The sequence below is a fragment of the Aquarana catesbeiana genome, linkage group LG12 (assembly GCF_042186555.1).
Source record: "Aquarana catesbeiana isolate 2022-GZ linkage group LG12, ASM4218655v1, whole genome shotgun sequence".
NCBI lineage: Eukaryota > Metazoa > Chordata > Amphibia > Anura > Ranidae > Aquarana > Aquarana catesbeiana.
The window spans coordinates 79268750-79292227 of record NC_133335.1 but is presented as its reverse complement, the minus strand read 5'-3'; the positions used below and the strand labels follow the sequence as shown (position 1 = coordinate 79292227).

Below are 23478 nucleotides of genomic sequence, written 5' to 3'. Positions count from 1 at the left end.
ACAGTAGACCAGTCATGCAATGCACACTGGCACAGATGCTTCTCTGTCAGGAGTGACAACACAGGAGAAACATTGGAAGGCAGGGAAAAACAATTTTCAGGATCACCAAGTTTTATTTAAATGAAAGCTGCAGATTTAAAACTATTGAAAAAAATGTAGTTCAGTGAATGCCAGGCCACAGCAATCTTTATACATTTTGGTGTCCCTTTATGAAGCAGTGAACAGCGGCGATCCCCAGTTTATGAAACAGAGATAATCGGGGGGAGAAGTGTTTGAACATGTTCTCCCGCCGATGATTTCCGCATACAGAGAATCCTCATTGACTGACATAGAAACGGCCAGTTTATGAAGTTGCGGTCTCAGCACTTCACTGGCGATCTGAGTCAGAATTCACACTCCCCGACTCATCAGCTCAGAGGTGGAGAATCGGGGAGTGAAGAGAGAATCCCGGGGGATCTGAGGGGGAAGGAAGAAGATTTTTAACTTCCTTATACCTCGTTCAGACCCCCTAACACTGTAACCATGTCCCCCTGTCATATTTATGTGTATACATATATATACATATATATATAATGTGTATATGTATATATATATATATATATATATATATATATATATATATATATATATATATATATATATATAACGTGTGTGTATATACATGTATATATAATGTGTGTGTGTGTGTATACATATATATATATATATATATATAATGTAGGGGGACTCGTTATTTTATTAACATTAACCACGCCGTCTGTGTGTACTGAGCGATGATAATTTATCACTGCTTAATAAACTGACATCTCAGTGTTTGGGTGATTTTCTGGTACTGTAATCTCGTAAAGTCTCACGAGATTCCAGTATCTGGGGCCGTTCTCCAGTGTTTGAAGCATTTCTAGATCGCTTCACTCCTCCAAAGGTGAAGAGATCTACTCCGCTTCATAAACAGGCACACAGAGGAAAGATCTCCTCTGTGAATGCCGGAGAATGAAGCAATGAATAGATTTCACTGCTTCATAAACGGACACCTTTTGGTGGGATTACTGAAGATTGACACTTTTGCTCCAGTGTGTATCAAATGGAAATAGTGTATCAAATATTAGGCAAAGGAATTCACAAATTTCCATGAAGCTCTCCTGAACTTGAAGCCTGCAACAATATGCAATTTAAATGAATCTTCTAAATCAAATTATAGTGAAGGACTGGTGACCTACCAAACCTATGATAGGCTTAGGCTAAACAAAGAATGGCTTGGTACCTCTTTAGCGAGAAATTAGCAGCTAATTTCAAAATGTATGGACACCCTGGATAACGCATTACTTTTCTGCCAATTTCGACTTTTCATCTGCAGATATCTAGGGTGTGGGAAAACCTTACGAATCGCTCTTCTTCTTGCCTATTTTACAGTACAGTTATGAAGTTTAACTACACTATCATTCACACCAAACTACCACATTCACACCAAAATGTTCCAGGAATGCAGACAGAAACACGCTTAATGGCACTCCTAATGCGGGTAGTTATCCCGCATTTTGCTGCACGTTTGTCACGCAACAGTATGCACAAAAATTGGTACACCACACACAATAATGTGCGACAAACATTCGCTAATGCAGACCGGCCCGATTCATTTGAATGGGTCACTTAGCAACAGGAGGCATAACCCCCCCACCCCCAGCTGCTGCCTCTGCAGCTAAGAGGGGAAAAGTTGAGGAGCAATAAAAACGCAGCTCAACCTTGGGGTTTTACCACCCCCAACCACTAGTGTGAGCAAGTCCCTAAACTAGAGGTGGGCAGAGCCTGATGGGAAACTGAGAGACTAGTTCCCCGTCAGATCTACTTTACTTTTGATTGACAGCACACGGTAGTCGGCGGATTCAATAGTGCTTCTGGAATCTGCCCATTGCTGTATGCTGTCAACCACAATAAAAGCAGACCTGATGTGGAAGTACTCTCAGAGTTCGCCATCAGGCTCCCACCCAACAGATGCAGCAGCCGCAAATTTGGGTTGTCAGGTGAGTGGAGTCTGATTGGGAATGCTGAGACTAGTTCCTCAGCAGGTCCACCCACCCAACAGGAGCAGTGGTCATTAATTTAAGTTGTTGGGTGGATGGAGCCTGATGGGGAAGTCTAATGCCGCGTACACACGGTCGGAATTTCCGACAACAAATGTTCGATGTGAGCTTGTTGTCGGAAATTCCGACCGCGTGTAGGCTCCATCGGACATTTGCTGTCGGACTTTCCGACAATAAAAATTTGAGAGCTGGATCTCAAAATTGCCATCTGTTGTCAATCACAGGCAAAGTGGACCTGATATTGAACGAGTTCACCATTAGGCTACACCTACTGTCAGTTCAGTGTGACTTGCTTCATTGGTTGCTAGGATGCAGGTGGCCTTGTTCTAGCAACCAATGTTGTGTTCAAAAAGAAAATCTCCTTGGTTTCAAAAGCCATATTGAATTTGATTGATGAGTTCCTCCCATTCCATCTGTCCTAAAAGTCTAGTGTTGCCCTGCAAAACCATAAATACATTGTCATTGTACTGCGACCACACAACATAGTCTTAAGTAAACCCTATAGTGTAAAGGATAAAAGATAAGCTAGTTCTCAAAACTATTCATATCTGCTCTAGCAACAACATTGGATCTCATTGCAACACCAGCACACTGTAAATGATAAGAATCCTGAAGGATTTTTCTCAAAACCATCTCGGTTGTTTAGGTCAAATACTCGTTTAAGTCTAGGGCACCAGAAAATGCAGTTTTATTTAACCGATCTTGCATGCTTCCTCAGTGCTGCTAGACCAGTCAATGCAGCTTCTTCTCCCCTTTGATTGGGGTGTCACAGGTCCTCTCATATCATCAAGTACATTGCAGGGCCCAAAGCCCTGCATTGGACAAAAGGACACCGAGGGACAGTCTACCCCTAGAGCATAGGGGGGTAGAAGAAAGCACCAACTGCTGGGGGGGATAAATCAAACTTAGGTAGGCCTAAAGGAACATTAACTTTGCAGTGCAGGGACAACCCCACTACCACCGGGGATTTTCTTGTCCCCAAGATAGGCTTTATTCATTTCTCATTGCTGCCTCTTATTAGTTCAGTTGCTCCTCCACATGCTCTCCAGTTGTCTAATATCCTTTTTGTGAAACTTAACTGCATATTTCAGAGGGGATCTTACTAATGCTTTGTATAGGAGCAAGATTATGTTAAAAATGGAATGCACCATCATTGGTGGACCCACCTGTACCTTACCTTAAAAAGGCGACAGTTATCCCAGTTGTTACTCTCTGTATTTTTGAAGGACCTAGTGGACAGAAATCTTGAGACCTTGGCAAGCTCTTTATTTCAACTTCTGGCTCTGCTCTCGGACCAATATTTGCTTATACACATGTGTCCCTGGCTGCATGAGCATAGGCAAGAGTCCTGCTTGAGTATATTGTACGTTTACCCCAGTACCCCAATACTTGATTGATTTGGCAGATCATTTGGGGACAGGTGGCCAAGTACATATGTGATGCCTCCCTGGATGGAGGATGGGTGTTTTCCCTCATCAGCTCTATGGTTGTGGCATTGAGAAGAGTCCTCTGGCTCAACTGGTCAATGATAACACTTCTCTTTTCAGGAGATTGAGTTTTTGGGGCCTACTTGGATGTAATTTTTGAGAATGCCTCAGGAAGAAAGAGGACTCATATCTCTCTCAGGTGCAGAAAGACTTCTACCTGCAAGGACCCTCCTTTCATCCCTTTGGGCGATCCTTTTGCCCTAAGGCGGAAAATTCTACATTTTTCTGGTCTTGCTCCAAGACTTATGCCCCGTACACACGGTCGGATTTTCCGATGGAAAATGTCCGATCGGAGCGTGTTGTCGGAAATTCCGACCGTGTGTGGGCTCCATCGGACATTTTCCATCGGATTTTCCGACACACAAAGTTGGACAGCAGGAGATAAAATTTTCCGACAACAAAATCCGTTGTCGGAAATTCCGATTGTGTGTACACAAATCCGACGGACAAAGTGCCACGCATGCTCAGAATAAATAAAGAGATGAAAGCTATTGGCCACTGCCCCGTTTATATTCCCGACGTACGTGTTTTACGTCACCGCGTTCAGAAAGATCGGATTTTCCGACAACTTTGTGTGACCGTGTGTATGCAAGACAAGTTTGAGCCAACATCCGTCGGAAAAAATCCTAGGATTTTGTTGTCGGAATGTCCGAACAAAGTCCGACCGTGTGTACGCCCTATTAGTCTAAGTTCAAACAAAAGTCCCTCTGGAGATTTAAATCTAAGTCCACTTATTAGCGTTCTAAAGTATAAAGATCAGTCCCCACACAACAGGATAGGGAGAAGATGGTTGGTAGTTGCATAGTTCTCAACTGCCAACTGTCAAAAATGTATTTCCAGGGACTGTCTCTGATTTGGAACAAAATCCCTCTGACCCTATTTCCTCCTCCATGGCTCCCATTTTGGTCTGATATACACTAATTTGCCAAAAGTATTGGGGAGTATTAGTCTGTGTGGTTCAATATTGAGTTGGCCCACCCTTTGCAGCTATAACAGCTTCAACTCTTCTGGGAAGGCTGCCTACAAGGTTTAGGAGTGTGTCTATGGAAATGTTTGACCATTCTTCCAGAAGCGCATTTGTGAGGTCAGGCACTGATGTTGAAGGAGAGGGCCTGCCTCGCAGTCTCTGCTCTGATTTATCCTAAAGGTGTTCTATCAGGTTGAGGTCAGGACTCTGTGCAGGCCAGTCAAGTTCCTCCACCCCAAACTCACTCATCCATGTCCAATGGTGTTGTCACCCTCACATTCCCTCGTCCCCATAGAATCAGTTAGACTACAGATGATCCCTTGTTTCTTTCATCTTTTTGGGCTCGTGGACTGTTGTAAGCACCACCAGCGCCCTTTAGACACTTTTACTTGGCACAGTTGTACTCATAAGCTGTGTAATGTTTTGGGTAAAAGCTGCATACTAACTTTTGTTTTGTTAAGTATAGGGGCAGGACTGTTTTATATAGGGATTTATTTTACTGTTTTACCTCCCTGTGCAGGGTTTATTCCTGTGCTGCTGGCTTTGGTGGCAGCAGGGCTCTAGTGAGCCTTCTACTCATACCTGTCTGAGTGTTCATTTACTGATTTTATGTTCCCTATATGATGAAATTACTTAAGATCGTCTCATAGAGGGTCAGAGGTTTAAATCATAGGTTTAATTAATACCTGAAGCCGATAAAACACCCACATTATTTTTTTTACAAGAGACTGATCTGAACAGAAGCAATGTACTAGCCCTGCCTTGCCCCTGGATAGAGATGACGCTACATTCTATTTATTCTTTCTATACCGGGGGTATATAAATTCTTGCTAGTAAGTCCATACCATGCACTTTCTCTCAGATGTTTTTTAACCCGGGTGGTTGATATAAAAGCACAAACATTTTTTTTTTGGTTAATGTCCCCTCTCCCTTTCAGCCACAAGTTTTATATAACATTATTGACAAACTAGCACCAATAATGCCCCTTCCGATGGTATTTGCTGGTGACTTCAATAACATCTTAGATGGTTCTCTGGATACCTCAAACCTCCTCTGACTTCCCTCTCTCTTCAGGTTTGTTGCTATGGGCAAATACTACCCTGCTCACTGAATTGTGGAGATGGAAACATCCCCAGCTCAGGAGCATTTCCTATCTGTTACATATGTTGTCCAGTCATCCAGTATAGTCCTGGTGTTTGGGAGCAATTCATTTATTCAAGCGGTGGCTGATACCTCATATTTGTCTATGTGCATCTTGGATCAAACACTGTATAACCTTTAACCTCCCATCCATACATAAAGCTGTGCCTGGAAACTGGCCCCTGGGTTAGTTACAAGAGAAAGAGATAGTTATACAAGGTGCCCCTAATTTACAGACCTTTTAATCTACAAACCTTCCTTCTGCATCTGAGTGGGTTGTGTGAGACACCTTTAAAATAGGTCTGTGGGGAGAGAATCTTTCTGCCATCAAGTCTGCCTGAGTAGGACATATTGCTGCTCTCTGGCAGCTGCAGGAAGCCAAGAGGCGATGTGCTGCCAACTTGGTTTATACATGGCTCAAAATGTCCTTTAGGGGGAGGGCTAATGCCTCGTACACACGAGCGGACTTTACGGCAGACTCTGCCCGGCAGACTTTTCAACTGACTTTACGACAGAGTTTCTGAATGAACGGACTTGCCTACACACAATCAACCAAAGTCCGTCGAATTCATACATGATGACGCACAACCGGACTAAGATAAGGAAGTTCATAGCCAGTATAGTAATAGCTGCCCTAGCGTGGCTTTTTGTCCGTCGAACTAGCATACAGGCGATCGGACTTTTCGACCGGACTCGAGTCCGTCGGATAGATTTGAAACATGTTTCAAATCTAAGTCCGTCCAACTTTTGAGAAAACAAAGTCCACTGGAGCCCACACACGATCGAATTGTCCGACGAAATCCCGTCTGCCGGGCAAAGTCTGCCGTAAAGTCTGCTCATGTGTACGCAACATAAGTCTCTATTTGAACAGGATGATAAGAATGGGAAACTATTGGCTTTATTATTTGAGGACCAACAGGCCCATACCAATATTTCCTGTATTAAGACTTCAGATTGGCACGTAACTACTAATCCTGATTAAATAATGCGTGCCTTACTGGACTTTTAGAATAAGTATGATGAAGATGCCTTGGAGGCTCTACTCCTATCCCTTTCCTATACCCAGTTCATGGAATGGATGCTCATACTGTCAGGGCCGACCCTGCCATGTGTCCAACTGAGTCCATTGGACGCAGGCTGCATCTTGAGAGGGGCGGCAAATTGACCCAGCAGGCGCAGCAGGTCTGTCCCTTCCATAAGATCGCAGCACTCCCCCTCCCCTATTTACACAAGAAGCATGGCAGGTCCGGACAAAGGGCAGGACTTCTCAAGTTAAGAAGCAGGAGATTGGTTACTAGACAGCAGGGCGGTCCCAGCAATCAGTCACCTGCCTTTCACATGAAAAGTCACACCCTTTGTCCGTAAATGCCTTGCTTTCCATCTTGTGTAAATAAGGTATGGGAGGGGGAGTGCTGCGATCTTAGGGAAGGGGCAGTCTGTAATATTAATGTAGGACTGTGATGAGGTCTGTCTGTGGTGGGGGGATCTGTAATGGGGACGGGGGATCTGTGATGGGGGGATCTGTGATGGGGAGGAGCCTGTGATGGGGGATCTGTGATGGATAGGAGTCTGTGATTGGGGGGGGGGGGATGTGATTTGGGGTGATCTGTGATAGGGGAGGATCTGTGATGGGGAGGATCTGTAATGGAGAGGGATCTGTGAGAATGGGAGTCTGTGATGTGGGGGGGGTCTGTGATGGGGGGCTCTTGATGGGGAGGAGTCTGTGATGGTGAGGAGTCTGTGATGGGGGGGACCTGTGATGAGGGGGGTCTGTGATAGGGGGGGTCTGTGATAGGGGGGATCTGTGATGGGGGCTCTGTGATGAGGGGAGTCTGTGATGGGGGGGTCTGTGATTGGGGGTCTGTGATGGGGGGGCTCTGTAATGAGGGAAGTATGTGATGGTGAGGACATTGCCTTGAAACTGGTACTATACTGACTTGAAGCACAGGTTGTATTATCAGCAAACCAGGTGAGGACCTCCAAACCTGCTTCTTATAAAAACCAATTCGTCTTTTAAATATACTGTAGATCTTAAGACTTTAACCAGTGACAAATTGCGCAGGCTCTTCTCCTACCTCAAGACTGACCATCCCAACCCAGGTAACAGAACCATTGTGTCAATTCTATATTGAAAATGCCCTTGATTACGTGGACTGGGGATAGACATGGAAAGGTTTTGGGTCTTAACTCCTACAATGGATTGCCATCCTTTACAGGACACCTAGGGCTGCCCTCAAAACTAGCACATCTTTGTCACCTTTCTTTGACATTCGTAGTGGGGTGCAGCAGGCCACTTGTCCCCCTGCTTATTTTCCTTTATGATGGAGAACCTTGGCCATTGCCCTCCATGCATCAGCTGTCATTGGGGGCTTATCAGTATCGAGAAGCATCTCTCACTTTATGCGGGTGATCTGATCCTATTCCTGCAAGACCCTGGCCCCTTACTATAGGTGTTCCTCAGAATTTAAAAAAAAGTTTACCATTTAAAAAGAGGTTTAACCTTAAACTACGTAGAGGGTTCTTTACTGTAAGAGCGGCAAGGATGTGGAATTCCCTTCCACAGGCGGTGGTCTCAGCGGGGAGCATTGATAGCTTCAAGAAACTATTAGATAATCACCTGAATGACCGCAATATACAGGGATATGTAATGTAATACTGACACATAATTACACACATAGGTTGGACTTCATGGACTTGTGTCTTTTTTCAACCTCACCTACTATGTAACTATGTAACTATATTTATTCTCCTATAAGCTCCAGAATGAAAGACATGGCAGATCCTGATCATCCTCTCCAGTAGGTCACACAGATACAATATATGGGAGTCAATTTTTAGCCAGAATAACTGACTTTACGTCCCTCAGCCTTACCCCATGACTCACTTTTCTGAAGCAAAAAATGCAGCCTGAAAGCACTTGCCCTTATCATTGAATGACAAGGTAAATCTCCTTAAAAAGAAAATTCTGCCTTTTTCACTACTTTTGTAGGAATTCCCAGTGAAAATTTCTGTTTGCCTTTTTCCTTTTGAGCCTACTCTCATACTACAGTAGCCCTAGCTTGGTCCTCCCTGAACTGTACAATTACTACCTGGCTGGCAAGATGGTGTTTGCCTGCAGATGGTTGCTTCAGGTAGCTTGGGGATGCTGCAATGGTGCTAGAAGCAGCATGTTTAGGATCATTACCTAATTGAATGGGGTCCCCATGCCTCTTATAACCTTATGATCCCCATAAGGGCCCCATTCCATGCATGGCAACAAATTTGGCTCACCTTGCCTAGAAACTCAGTTTTCAAACCTAAACTGCTACTTAGAAATGTCTTCATTGTCTGGGTTTTACAAAGAGCTTTTTCCTGTTTTGCCCCCACCTGTGGTGGATTGTAGAGAGAGTTGGATGAGAAATGTTCCAGACTGCAGGGACAAGGACTGGATTGATAGTCTCTGCTGGATCTCATTCATTAGAAGTTCTTATATAGAATTTATCTTAACCCTGTCCAATTTGAGAGTATCTACCCGTCAATAAAACTATTCAAAAACTCGCTTAAGGTACTAAATAAATCAAAATTGAAATAAATATAAAAATAAACACAGAATTGCAGCCGCTGTGCAAAGGTGCTGTAACCTTAAAAGTGATAGAAGATATGAAACAGCACTGGCAGTATATATTATTCAATACACATCATAGTGATTAGTGCCATATACATCAATGTGTTTATGCCATACAAAATCAAAATGCAACAAAATTATATATAATACAGTATAATATGCACAAATCTATAAAGTGCTTATATGGAATAAAAGGGCAATGGTGCTCCAAACTTGCAAAGTGTGAGGTGACTCCTCCTTCGGTGACCCCACTCACCAGAAACAATGGACCCTCAGCTTCGCAGTCTGGGGTCAAAAAGGCAGTGATCTATTGATCTGGCGATGTGTAGGATGGTTCCTCAACAAACTCTTCCAAGAGGGTACTGAGGGGAAATAAAGAAAAAGCTCATAGTGAAATACCGTTAAAATAAGTTATCAAGCGCATTAAAGGCGCCACTTACAGGATATCTGGCAAAAACAGGCATCAGTAAAAAACACTCGAGTTCTCTGCTGTATGGCATGCGTTCCACAAAGGCGGAAATTGCTTCAGTGGTTAACGTGAACCGGAAGTGCGTCACCGTGTTTCGCCCCTCCTCCAGGGTGTCATCAAAGTGATTCTATGATCACAAAGCATTTTGTACTCTTGCATGTTGAATAACTTTACACTTTGCTGGGGTTGGGTGTGCCAGGTCTTAACCATATTACCTTCATGTTTTTTATGCTTGTCTGGGATCAATACCTAATATGTTGTCAACTGCACAAGGAGTCAGAAAGAGGGGTGGGGGAGTGGAGAACTATATCTAAAGCCCTGTACACACGGGCCAAATGTCGGGAAACAATGGCCAGTTCAAATAAAAACGGCTGACATTTGGCCCGTGTGTATGTTGGACATGCATGCTGAAAAACCAGCAGCCAACTGACTCCCAATCAGCGCTCTAAGCCAAAAGCAGAGAGCGCTGATCAGAGTGTTCTGCTGGGGGGGGACACAACAGAACAAAACAGCTCAGCGGGGGAGAACGCTGTACTCACCTTGCATGGTTAATACAGCGGTTGCGACCAGAGCTGTCAGTTTTTTTCCGTGCAACCTGCTTCTCTTGAAATCACACGTCACATGTCAGTGCGACTTCAGGTGTGACTTGACTGACATCTGCACAGATGTCAATGCAAGTTGCAACTGAAATCGCCAAAACTAATGCAGGATCTACTTTTTCAAATCAGTTCGGCACTGCAAAGACGGTGTCGCATTGATATGAACAGTTCTAATGCCGAAAATAGGGTGCGACTTGTCATGCGATTTGACCAGTTATCTGCTTGGTATACACATTGAGATGTGGATGCAGGGATCTCCCCTGCTGCACTATTGTATTCTGGCAGCAGGGTTGGCATTGGTTGCAGCGACTGATCGAATGATGCTTTTCCGGCTTCTGTTGAGCAGAGAGGGGTACACACAGACTGAATTCAAATTTCAATACATGTATACCCAGCTTAAGCCAATATAATATATAATAATGTTTTTTTTGTTTTGTTTTTGTTTTTCACAATGATCTTACAAATTGCAAAACCCACTGATGGCACATGATTACTCTGTACTCCTACTTTGATTTGTGTTGCACTGTAGCACTGCTGGTGTGTAATATTATGCTATGCCACCAGGTTGCCTTCTTGCATAAAACCCACAATGCAGAATTGTTTCTTTTGTAGACATAAATGTTTTGCTTATTAAAGTCTGCATAAGACTTCTCGTTTTTTCTCTTGTTGGCATTTTAAATGTCTTAAAAGAAACGTAATATACCTCTTGGTAAATGCAGCTGGGAAGCTAGATTTCTTACACAAACTGCTGGAGGGTGTAGGAGGGACCAAATTGGGCATTAACATAATTTCCTTTAACATCATCTTGTTGTAAATCGTTACTTTGTAAAATGGTATACAGTAGTACCAACTAGCCAGCCAGCTAGGAAAAGCTAGCTCTTACATTTTACTTTTTTACCAGGAAAGCACTACTCATAAAGCTGAACTCTAGCTTTTGCTACACTTTACATAGGGACAATGAAGTAGGTTTAGCACAGGCAAAGTTAGACTGGAACAATCTACAGTTCACGGCTGGGGATCATGAAGTAGGTTTATCAAGGGTAAAGGTAGAATAGAACAATCTACAGTTCACGGCTGGGGATCATGAAGTAGGTTTATCATGGGTAAAGGTAGAATTGAACAATCTACAGTTCATGGCTGGGAACCATGAAGTAGGTTTAGCACAGTAGAATGGAACAATGTTCGGTTCACAGCTGGGGACAATGAAGTAGGTTTAGCACAGGTAAAGGTAGAATGGAACAATCTATGGTTCACGGCTGGGAACCATGAAGTAGGTTTATCAAGGGTAAAGGTAGAATGTAACAATCTACATGTAGCAAGGTCCCAGACCTCCTTCAGTCTGATGAGAACCTCCAGAGCCAAGAGCTGCTGACAACCCTCTGTATATAGTGGGTTGGGAGGCATAGTGGATGTAATGCAAGTTAGATTCATTGGGCGCCAGACACTTCTTGAATGCAAAGGAATTTTAGTTCTCTTGAACAGAACTTTGGGAGAGAGGGTTAGGGCCAGGACACTCTTAGGTAGTTGCAATATTAATTGGCAGACCCCGAGACTTCTACAGAAGGACAGCCATGCAGGGAAAGGCAAAAAGCAAGACGCCACATCTGCATGTGTAAAATGCTGTCTCCTACGGCAACAGTCTTTAACAGTTTCTAACACAAGGTGTAACAGTTCCTTCACTTCCACTACAATCACTTCTTGTAGTTCTTCACTGCCACTCTATCCCTTGAGCTCCTCCAAACTTCACTGTAGTATCTTCCTAAAGCGTCACCCCCGCTTCTCTGCTGGGTCCCTAGCTTGACATTCCAGATACTTCTCAAGCTTCACCCCGCTGGCCTGCTTGGTTCCTGGCTTGACACACAAGACTGCTCTTCAAGTGTCACCTCTGCTGGCTGGGTCCCTGGCTTGACACCTGCTGAAGTTTCCCGATTCTTCACCATCCCAGGTTGGTGAGAATACTGCTCCTGTACTTGCTTCAGCTACTCACTATGGTCCCTGGTAATAATGTGGATGGTCCATTCCTGGCGACAGCTTCATCTCTACCTCCGACCACGACAGGTTCTCCGGCCGCCAGACCCGTCACTTCTGGTTGGACTGCAAGCCGCAGTCCCAAACCTGCGCTGCTCTCTTGCTTCTGGATAGGCCCTCAGACAACCTAGCGGCCAGATGTGCTCAGGATAGGCTCCATCTCTGGCCAAGCAGCCCGGGCAATACAACACATGTCCACCCAGACAGCCGTCCAGGTGGCACAGAACACAGATCACCTGACTCCACCCAAATATATAGGTTCTCCCAGCAGGCAAAGGATTCAAGAAAACTCCTGCCTAATGGCTGAGACACCCCATATACCCATAATCTCACCTTGCAGTGCCCTTGTCTTATCTAATGCCCGGCCACCTTGCAGCAAAAGAGAGAAGTGCAGCAATTACAGATTTAGAGTGAAATCAATTGGGCCTCAACAATTAGCCAAGGTTGCTATACCTGGCAGGTAAATTTAGGAGCAACCCTGCCTAAACACCAGGGTGCTACATCCAGTTCACGACTGGGGACCGTGAAGTAGGCTTAGCACAGGTAAAGGTAGAATGGAACAACTACAGTTCACTGCTGGGGACCATGAAGTAGGTTTAGCACAGGTAAAGGTAGACTGGAACAATGTACAGTTCATGGCTGGGGATCATAAAGTAGGTTTAGCACAGGTAAAGGTAGAATGGAACAATGTACAGTTCACAGCTGGAGACCGTGAAGTAGGTTTAGCACAGGTAAAGGTAGAATGTAACAATCTACAGTTCACGACTAGGAACCTTGAAGTAGGTTTTAGCACAGATAAAGGTAGAATGGAACAATCTACAGTTCACACTGGGGACCGTAAAGTAGGTTTAGCAGAGGTAAAGGTAGTGTGGAACAACCTACAGTTCACTGCTGGGGACCATGAAGTAGGTTTAGCACAGGTAAAGGTAGACTGGAACAATGTACAGTTCATGGCTGGGGATCATAAAGTAGGTTTAGCACAGGTAAAGGTAGAATGGAACAATCTACAGTTCACGACTGGGGACCTTGAAGTAGGTTTTAGCACAGATAAAGGTAGAATGGAACAATCTACAGTTCACACTTGGGACCGTGAAGTAGGTTTAGCACAGATAAAGGTAGTGTGGAACAATCTACAGTTCACGGCTGGGGACCTTGAAGTAGGTTTAGCACAGGTAAAGGTAGACTGGAACAATGTACAGTTCATGGCTGGGGATCATAAAGTAGGTTTAGCACAGGTAAAGGTAGAATGGAACAATCTACAGTTCATGGCTAGGGACCTTGAAGTAGGTTTTAGCACAGGTAAAGGTAGTGTGGAACAATCTACAGTTCACGGCTGGGGACCTTGAAGTAGGTTTAGCACAGGCAGGGCAGCTACAGAAATGTTGGGGCCCCTTACATAGCTCTAGGACTGGGCCCCCCGGGCCTGACCACCAACATTCCCCAGGGTTTACCCACTGGCTGTCTCACAGAATTTGCTGTAAATGGAGTGGAATACAATTTACAGCTTAGATGTGGTGGCTGTATTATTTTTTTTTTTAGGCTTTTTATTTTCTAGTTGTAAGCACCTTCATTGTAAGCACCTCTGCCAGTGTTAAATGGAGCAAGAGGGCAGAGAGTGAGAGGGCAGGGAGAGCAAGCGAGAGAGAGCGATAGAGCAAGAGAGAGAGAGGGGGAGGAGAGAGAGAGCAGAGAGAGAGGGGGGGAGAGAGAGGGGGCGGGGAGAGAGCACAGTGAGAGAGAGGGGGGCTGAGAGAGAGCAGGGAGAGAGAGAGGGGGGCTGAGAGAGAGAGCTGGGAGAGAGAGAGAGCAGGGTGGGAGAGAGCAGGGAGAGAGAGAGAGCAGGGAGTGAGAGAGGGCAGAGAGAGAGCTCAGAGAGAGAGAGGGGGGCTGAGAGAGAGAGCAGGGAGAGAGAGAGAGCAGGTAGAGAGAGCAGGGAGAGGGGGACAAAGAGAGAGTGTGCAGGGAGAGAGAGGGGGGCTGAGAAAGAGAGCAGGGAGTGAGAGAGAGCAGGGAGAGAGGGGGGGCGGAGAGAGAGCGCAGGGAGAGAGCAGGGAGAGAGAGGGGGCAGAGAGAGCAGGGAGAGAGAGAGAGAGCAGGGAGAGAGAGGGGGCTGAGAGAGAGAGCAGGGGGAGAGAAAGGGCTATTGCCGAAACACGTCAGCTTTATTGTTTTATTGTCAGTCTGATGTATCAATAAATGACACTTCAAGGATTACAGTTTTGCCGGCTCTTCTTACTACTGTTGCATTGGAGTGTGTTGGGACACATTGAGCTTCGGCACCTGTGAGTGGACCTAGATAGAAGGAGCAGGGAGAGATATCAGAGAGATAGAGAGGGGGGCTGAGAGAGAGAGCAGGGAGAGAGAGGGGGTCAGGGAGAGAGAGAGGAGGGGTCAGGGAGAGAGGGGGGTCAGAGAGAGAGAGGAGGGGGTCAGGGAGAGAGGAGGGTCAAGGAGGTAGGGGGTAAGGGAGAAAGAGGGTCTGGTCACAGTGCTCTCACATGGATGGTCCCTGGGGGCTCTCAGTCAGCGGCCTCTCACAATGTGACTGTCGGGGATGTCTGTCATGCTGCTCAAAGGACTTTTGTTTGGATTTACATTTAAATTGTATGCCACAGTTTTTGCGCCACTACCCCTTGTATGTTTATGCTGCTCAGGCATGCTGGAGGGAACGGAGCAGCGTGAGGTTCCCCTCCTTTCAGGACAGCCGCACCTCCCGAGCTGCCTGTCACTGCACACTGAGCCCAGGGACAGAGCGGCTCAGCGGATATCAAAGGAGGGGGAGGAGAGGAGCAGGTGGATTGAACCACAGGTTTTCTGGGGGCAGGGGCGAACACTTGTTTCTGTGCCCGTCAGGCTCACCAACTGACACTCCCCCAGCATGCTATGCCACTGACAGGGAGTCAGGAGCCAGTGCAGCAGGCGGCACCAACGGGAGTCGGACTACTGTAGGGGAAGGAGAAGAGCAAAGTGGAGGTGCCAACTTGGGGCCCGGCTTCCTGGAGACCAGCCCCTGGGACGCCGGGCCCCTTACACTTGCATGGACTATACCCCCCTGATGGCAACCCTGAGCACAGGTAAAGGTAGAATGTAACAATGTATGGTTCACGGCTAGGGACCATGAAGTAGGTTTAGCACAGGTAAAGGTAGACTGGAACAATCTACAGTTTACTGCTGGGAATCGTGAAGTAGGTTTATCATGGGTAAAGGTAGAATGGAACAATCTACAGTTCACAGCTGGGGACCATGAAGTAGGTTTAGCACAGGTAAAGGTAGAATGGAGCAATCTATGGTTCATGGCTGGGGACCATGAAGTAGGTTTGAGAACAAGTATGAGGTTCTATTGACAGATTCCTGGAACAGGATTAGTCCAGCATCCAGTCCAAAGGACTCGGGGCAAGTAGCCCCCTCCTCTCAGCTCACAGATCTATCCCTTCAGGGGGAAAACACAACCTCCTTGAGGCTCCATGCTATTTAACGGCAACTCTGCCACCATCTGGGCACACCTCCCCAGGGATTTGCTAGGCCTTGGTCAATATGCAGGCTGGTCATTTGAACTGTCCCTCCCTAAGCTCTAGAAACGTCTTGTAGAGGCAGGGAGGAACAATCCAACTCCCAGCCTGTAAAGCCCTGAACAGACCAGACTAAACAATCACTTCTCCTCTGATTACAGAAAGCCTTACTATCTACATAGCTCTTACCTGATGTCTGTTAATAAGACGTGCTAGGTGTATATTCTCATGACAGATTTTTGGAGATGGGAACTTTTTCTGAAATCTTCCTATTAAAAGGAGGTCAGAGGTTACCGATATTTGTGCATTAGTAGAAGGTTATATCTGTATATTAGAAGGTGGAAAGAGTCTTGCTTTCTGTGTATTAGGGAGTGCTAAAGTTCACAGAAGGGGACTCCCCTGCTGTCAGAGTACACTGATCCGATTAGCTGCAGCATTGACCATAGCAAAATTTCCCAACATTCCCATTCAAGAGCAGTTGTCCTATAGTTGGTAATTGGATTGAAATTTGGATCCATCTATGGCCAGCTCTACACATCCTGCTGTCTATGTATTAGGAAGAGGTGAGAGGTAGGGGTGCTGCTGTCTGTGTATTAGGAGGAGGTGAGAGGTAGGTATGCTGCTTTCTGTGTATTAGGAGGAGGTGAGAGGTAGTTATCCTGCTGTTTGTGTATTAGGAGGAGGTGAGAGGTAGGTATCCTGCTGTCTGTGTATTAGGAAGAGGTGAGAGGTAGGTGTGCTGCTGTCTGTGTGTTAGTTGGAGGTGAGAGGTAGGTATGCTACTTTCTGTGTATTAGGAGGAGGTGAGAGGTAGGTATCCTGCTGTTTGTGTATTAGGAGGAGGTGAGAGGTAGGTATCCTGCTGTCTGTGTATTAGGAAGAGGTCAGAGGTAGGTGTCCTACTGTCTGTGTAATAGGACAAGGTGAGAGGTAGGTCTCTGTAAATTAGGAGACGAGAGGTAGGTGTCCCATTTTCTGTGTATTAGGGGAAGGTGAAAGGTAGGTGCCCTGCTATCTGTATAATAGAGGGAGGTGAGAGGTAGGTGTCCTGCTGTCTGTGTATTAGGACAAGGTGAGAGGTAGGTATCCTGGTGTCTGTGTATTAGGACAAGGTGAGAGGTAGGTGCCCTGGTGTCTGTGTATTAGGACAAGGTGAGAGGTAGGTGCCCTGCTATCTGTGTATTAGGACAAGGTGAGAGGTAGGTGCCCTGCTGTCTGTGTATTAGGACAAGGTGAGAGGTAGGTGCCCTGCTGTCTGTGTATTAAGGCAAGGTGAGAGGTAGGTGTCCTGCTATCTGTCCTATATATTAGGGGAAGGTCAGAGGTAGGTGTCCTGCTGTCTGTCCTATATATTAGGGGAAGGTCAGAGGTAGGTGTCCTGCTGTCTGTCCTATATATTAGGGGAAGGTCAGAGGTAGGTGTCCTGCTGTCTGTCCTATATATTAGGGGAAGGTCAGAGGTAGGTGTCCTGCTGTCTGTCCTATATATTAGGGGAAGGTCAGAGGTAGGTGTCCTGCTGTTTGTCCTGTATATTAGGGGAAGGTGAGAGGTAGGTGTCCTGCTGTCTGTATAATAGAGAGAAATGAGAGGTAGGTGCCCTGCTGTTTGTCCTGCATAGGTGTGCACAGCCTATTGCATTAGGTTGTGCACTTCAAAGCTCAAACACATATGTGTGTATGCATGTGTATATATACTGACAGTGTCAGTAGAGCAGCGGACAGTGTCAGTAGGGCAGAGATTGGTGTCAGTACTTTTTATATGTATTATTTTATTTTTAATTTTTTTTTACAAGTTTTTTAGGAGCCCATTAGAGCGCTTTGGTGAAATATTGTGTTTAAACAAGGAGAATCTGCACCACACACCATGATTAGGGTGTGCCCAGGCACACCTGGCACACCCTGTGCGCACGCCTATGCTGTCCTGTATATTAGGGGATGGTGAGAGGTAGGTGCCCTGATGTCTGTCCTGTATATTAGGGGAAGGTGAGAGGTAGGTGTGCTTCTGTCTGTGTATTAGGACAAGGTGAGAGGTAGGTGTCCTGCTGTCTGTCCTGTATATTAGGGGAAGGTGAGAGGTAGGTGTCCTGCTGTCTGTATAATAGAGGGAGGTGAGAGGTAGGTGTCCTGCTGTCTGTACTGTATATTAGGAAGGTGGGAGGTAGATGTCCTGCTGGTTGTACAATAGAGGGAGGTGAGAGGCAGGTGTCCTGCTGTCTGTATAATAGAGGGAAGTGATAGGTAGGTGTCCTGCTGTCTGTACTGTATATTAGGAAGGTGAGAGGTAGATGTGCTTCTGTCTGTGTATTAGGACACGGTGAGAGGTAGGTGTCCTGCTGTCTGTCCTGTATATTAGGGGAAGGTGAGAGGTAGGTGCCCTGCTGTCTGTCCTGTATATTAGGGGAAGGTGAGAGGTAGGTGTCCTGATGTCTGCATAATAAAGAGAGGTAGGTTCCCTGCTGGCTACTAGGAGAGGTAGGTGCCCTGCTGTCTGTACTGTATATTAGGAAGATGAGAGGTAGGTGTCCTGCTGTCTGTGTAATAGAGGGAGGTGAGAGGTAGGTGTCCTGCTGTCTGTCCTGTATATTAGAGGGAGGTGAGAGGTAGGTGTCCTGCTTTCTGTATAATAGAGGAATGTGAGAGGTAGGTGTCCTTGTCTGTCCTGTATATTAGGGGGAGGTGAGAGGTAGGTGTCCTGCTGTTTGTATAATAGAGGGAGATGAGAGGTAGGTGTTCTGATGTCTGTATAATAGAGGGAGGTAAGAGGTAGGTGCCCTGCGGGCTAAGAGGAGACGTAGGTGCCCTGCGGGCTAAGAGGAGACGTAGGTGTCCTTCTGGCTAAGAGGAGAGGTAGGTGCCCCGTGAGCTAAGAGGAAAAGTGGGTGCCCTGCTGACTAAGAGGAGAGGTAGGTGTCCTGGCTAGGAGGAGAGGTAGGTGTCCTGATGTCTATGTAATAGAAGGTATAGTGTCTTGGATAAACATGACAGTATTTGTAAAAAGAAATGAAGACTCATCTCCATATAACCTTGTATTCTAGAGATGAGATTTCTTTTCCTATCCCCAGTTCCTCCCTGGTAAATCCTATCTCCTTCTAGCCGGTGACATGTCAGCCCCCTTGCTCCTCTCTGCCCCATACAGTGCTAAATATACCCTGTCAGGTTGCAAAGGCTGCAGGATTTGTGTAACACGAGCCTGAGGCTCTGGAGAGACCTCTCGGAGGAGAGGAGCAGAATGTCTGCTCCAGAGCCTCTCACCGGAGCTGCCACCATCATGGACTCCACACCTAAAGTCCCACGTCTCGTCTTGGTGAGAACTTTTTGTGTCTTTGCCTTCAATGTCTTTTCTGTGTTTATCTGTCGTAGTGAAATCTAAACAGTCTGTGTATAAACTTCAGAAAAGTTGGCCTCTGTACATGGGACAGGTCTCATTATGTATGCTGTGCTGTTATCGTCCAATTTTTCCCTCTCCATGCCATCCTCCACGTTGCAGAAGGCATGTTGGGGTTCATCTTTCCTGGGAGCGTAGGTGCTTTCTGGGGTTATATTTAGGGTTTCCTTATTTATCTCAACCTTGCCAGTGTACTGTAATGGCTGTATAGGATCAGAATAGTAGCCATGTGGTGCATGTAGTTAAAGTGAATTACACACCTTTTCACCAGAGGTCTACCAGAGTAGATCATGTTTAGGGCTGAACTATACTATTATGGCTTTTTTATATTGTGAAATCTGAATTTCTCATCAAATGATGTAATATTGATAAATTGTTCTTGCTCTTGTTTTATTGTAATTGATTTGCAAGGCTACAACAGGGGTGCCCAACCGGTGGAGCCCTCTGATGTGGCCCACGACCTCCTGCTCTGGGATGGCGGGTCGGCAAGCCCAGATGGTGGGTTGCCGACCCACCATCCTAGAGCATCAGTGTTGTGAATGGAGCCGGCGGTGGAGGAAGCAAGCGGCTTTGGAGCAGAGCCGCATAAGTCGATGCTTCCTGTATAGCACTGGCTCCTGTTACAGGCGGAGTGATACCAATTCCACCTGGTACAACAACAGCCGACAATACCTGAAAGGAAGACTCAGGGCCAGCCCTACCATAGGTCTCAGTGGGTCCATTGGACCCAGGCAGCACTTTGAGAGGGGCAGCAAATTGAACCACGGCCGCCTCTCCTCTTCTATTTACCCAGCAAATTGACGACCATGATTTTTTTTCCAGCAGTTTTGTGTGTCATGATGACAACTCCTCCCCCCCCCCCCGGTCACTCTGCCTGCCCCTATACTACCCTAGTCCACCCCTATACTGCCCCAGCCTGTCTATATAATACCCTAGCCTGTCCATATACTACCCTAGCCTCAACCTGTCCGTGTACTACCCTAGCCTGCCCCTATACCACCCTAGCCTGTCTATATACCACCCTAGCCTGCCCCTATACTGCCTTAGCCTGTCAATAAACCACCCTTGCATGTCCATATACTACCCTAGCCTGTCCATATACTACCCTAGCCTGTCCATATACTACCCTAGCCTGTCCATATACTACCCTAGCTTGTCCATATACTACCCTAGCCTGTCTATATGCTACTCTAGCCTGCCCCTATACTACCCTAGCCCACCCCTATACTACCCTAGCCCGCCCCTTGGAATTGAACATAATGGTATGCCATATAATTTTGCATATAGACAAGGTGCTGTTGCATGTAAATCTGACTTCCTCATGAATTAAATTTTAGTGTTAATTATCATCAAATAATAATGGATGTGGGGGCCTTTTGGTGGGCGTGATTTTTTTTTTGGTGGGGGGGGCGGGTAGCATTTAATTCTTGGACCCAGGCAGCACAATGTCTTGGGCCGGCCCTGGGTCCTGGAGTTTCCCTTTAAGTGGCCCTCCCGCTTCAAAAGTTTGGGCACCCCCTGGGTGTATAACCTGGTTATCTCCATACCTCACGTGAACACTTCACACAGGAGCAGAAAGTACCCTGCTTAAAAGGTTTCAGCTTAAGACCTCTTTCACACTGAGGCGCTTTGCAGGCGCTATAGCGTTAAAAATAGTGCCTGCAAAGCGCCCTGAAACAGCTGCTCCATTCACTCCAGTGTCAAAGCAGGGCTTTCACACTGGAACGGTGCACTGGCAGGGCATCAGAAAAAGTCCTGCCAGCAGCTCCTTTGGAGCGCATTAGGAACTCACTGCTCCTAAAGCGCCCCTGCCTATTGAAATCAATGGGCAGCGCCGCTGAGCCGCTGGCAAAGCACCGCTGTAGCAGCACTTTGCGGGAAGTTTTAACCCTTTTTCGGCTGCTAGTGGGGTTGAAAGCGCCCCGCTAGCGGGCGAATAGCACCGCAAAAATGACAGTAAAGCGCCGCTAAGAATAGCGGCATTTTACTGCCGACGCCCGGGGCGGCTCAGTGTGAAAGGGCTCTAAAAGCAAACTGTTCATAAGGCAGCTTAAAACATCTTGTTCTTGGTTATGGGTGATTTGTTCTTTAATAAATTTATTAATGGGCAGTAATGTCACCCATATTATTATGGGAACAGAAGTAATGAATCTGCAGTATTATGTAAAGCTGTAAAACCCAACAGGACCTTTTTCTGTTTGTGTCCTATGTCAGTATTGATAACAATTGGTGGAGGTAGGTACAGACACGGATCTCTCAATGGCACACAGCTAATTTCCTACTAAACTGCTAAATCAGGAGCTTTTAGGATTGCGCAAGACCTGAGGCACCGATGGGAACATCAAAGAAAGAGAAGTTGCATAGCCCTTTTACATTGTCAGTCATTGGTGAAGTGCTCCCCTTACATTGTTGGTCGGTGGTGAAGTGCCCCCTTACATTGTTGGTCGGTGGTGAAGTGCCCCCTTACATTGTTGGTCGGTGGTGAAGTGCCCCCTTACATTGTTGGTCGGTGGTGAAGTGCCCCCTTACATTGTTGGTCGGTGGTGAAGTGCCCCCTTACATTGTTGGTCGGTGGTGAAGTGCCCCCTTACATTGTTGGTCGGTGGTGAAGTGCCCCCTTACATTGTTGGTCGGTGGTGAAGTGCCCCCTTACATTGTTGGTCGGTGGTGAAGTGCCCCCTTACATTGTTGGTCGGTGGTGAAGTGCCCCCTTACATTGTTGGTCGGTGGTGAAGTGCCCCCTTACATTGTTGGTCGGTGGTGAAGTGCCTTCTTATAGTAGTGGTTAGTTGTGAAGTGTCCTGTTACATCGGTTTTCAGTGCTGAGTTGCCCACTTACATTGGTGGTCACTCTGAGACGTGCCCATTTACTTAGTCAGTGGAGAAGTGCATATTATGATGGTAAAATGCATCTTATGTTGGTGGTCAGTGGTGAAGTGCCCTCTTATGTTTTTGGTCAGTGGGCGTTCAGCTAAATAGAGGCTTGTGTCACTCTGCCAGACAGTGGCTGCAAGGAGACTGGGTGTTGCTAGAACTAAGGCATCCAGCAGGAGACCTGGGGCACCTTGGCACCTACTCCAAAGTGCTTATGGCTAGTGATGCCCATGCACCAAATATACAGTCCTTTTATCTCTTTATTTAAAAAGAAGTATACCATGACAGATAGATATATGCAGTTAAGTTTAAATAATCCACAAAGAAAGGGTTGCACCGCTTCATGTTCCGAGTGTGTTCCTCCGGTCCCCCTCCACAATGGGTGCTGGCTTTAAGAGCTCCTCCGGTCTGGGACAAGGTCATCTGGTGCCCAGGGTGAAAACTGTATGCTGCCCCCTCCCCCAGCTTTGGTTTAAGTTTCAGTAATGAAATCACCCAGCATTGGTGCCAGTTTATGCAATAATAACCCCCAGCATTGGTGGCAGTTTATGCAATAATAACCCCAGCATTGGTGTCAGTTTACATAGTAATAACCCCCTGCGTTGGTGCCAGCTTTCACAATAATAACACCTACATTGGTGGTCAGTGGTGTTATGCTATTTAAGCCCCACTTCACAGTTAGTGGCAGTGATATTTAAAACGCGATTCCCTTTTAGTGGCTAATGGTGGTGTTATTTACCCCCTTCGTGCTGCATTAGTTGCCAATGGCAGTGTTAATTGACCCTTAATTGCACCCCCCCAAACCTGTAATGCCACATGAAGGGGTTAATAAACACTGCCACTGGCCAGTAATGCAACATGAAGGGATTCATTATTAACACTGCCGCTAGCCACTAGTGAAGTGGCAGTTCATTAACCTCTTCGTGCTGCATTACTGGCTAATGGCAGCCTTAGTTAATGAACCCCTTCACGGCCAGCCCCCTACACCCTCCAAGGTGTTAACCAGTTCACAAGGAAATTCAATAATGTCTGAAGTAAAGTTATCTTCCTCAGCCTGCTGCCTTCTATTAAGTTATTGACCTACCTACATCACTAACATGCTTCCTCCACAGTGACGCTTTCTCTTGCCACTAGCAGTCAACTGCCAGGGGGAGATCACTCCACCTGACAGAGACGTGTGATATAAGGCCTTCTGGTGCCGGGTGCAGAAGTGCAGGGAGCACTCCAGCACTGGGCACCCCACTTCCACTCTTCAAGTTCAAGGTCATAAGGTACTTTGCTATGGGTAGTGGCGGTGAGTCTGGGCTGGGCATCTTTAAATGCCCTCATAGAGTTATTA

At 46.3% G+C, this 23478-nt stretch overlaps 1 protein-coding gene across 4 annotated transcripts in view; it reads left to right on the top strand.

Moving 5' to 3' along the window:
• The window catches only part of CACNB1 (calcium voltage-gated channel auxiliary subunit beta 1), a 167827-nt gene that overhangs the window by 5182 nt on the left and 139167 nt on the right, over positions 1 to 23478 (top strand). The window contains exon 1 of one of the 4 annotated variants that reach the window (XM_073608108.1): positions 19043 to 19184. The exons of the other annotated variants lie outside the window; for them this stretch is intronic. Within the exon in view, the coding sequence (XP_073464209.1) occupies positions 19110 to 19184 (75 nt within the window). The 5' untranslated portion in view covers positions 19043 to 19109. Of the gene's footprint in view, positions 1 to 19042; positions 19185 to 23478 lie in introns of those variants that run through there. 4 annotated transcript variants of the gene reach the window in all.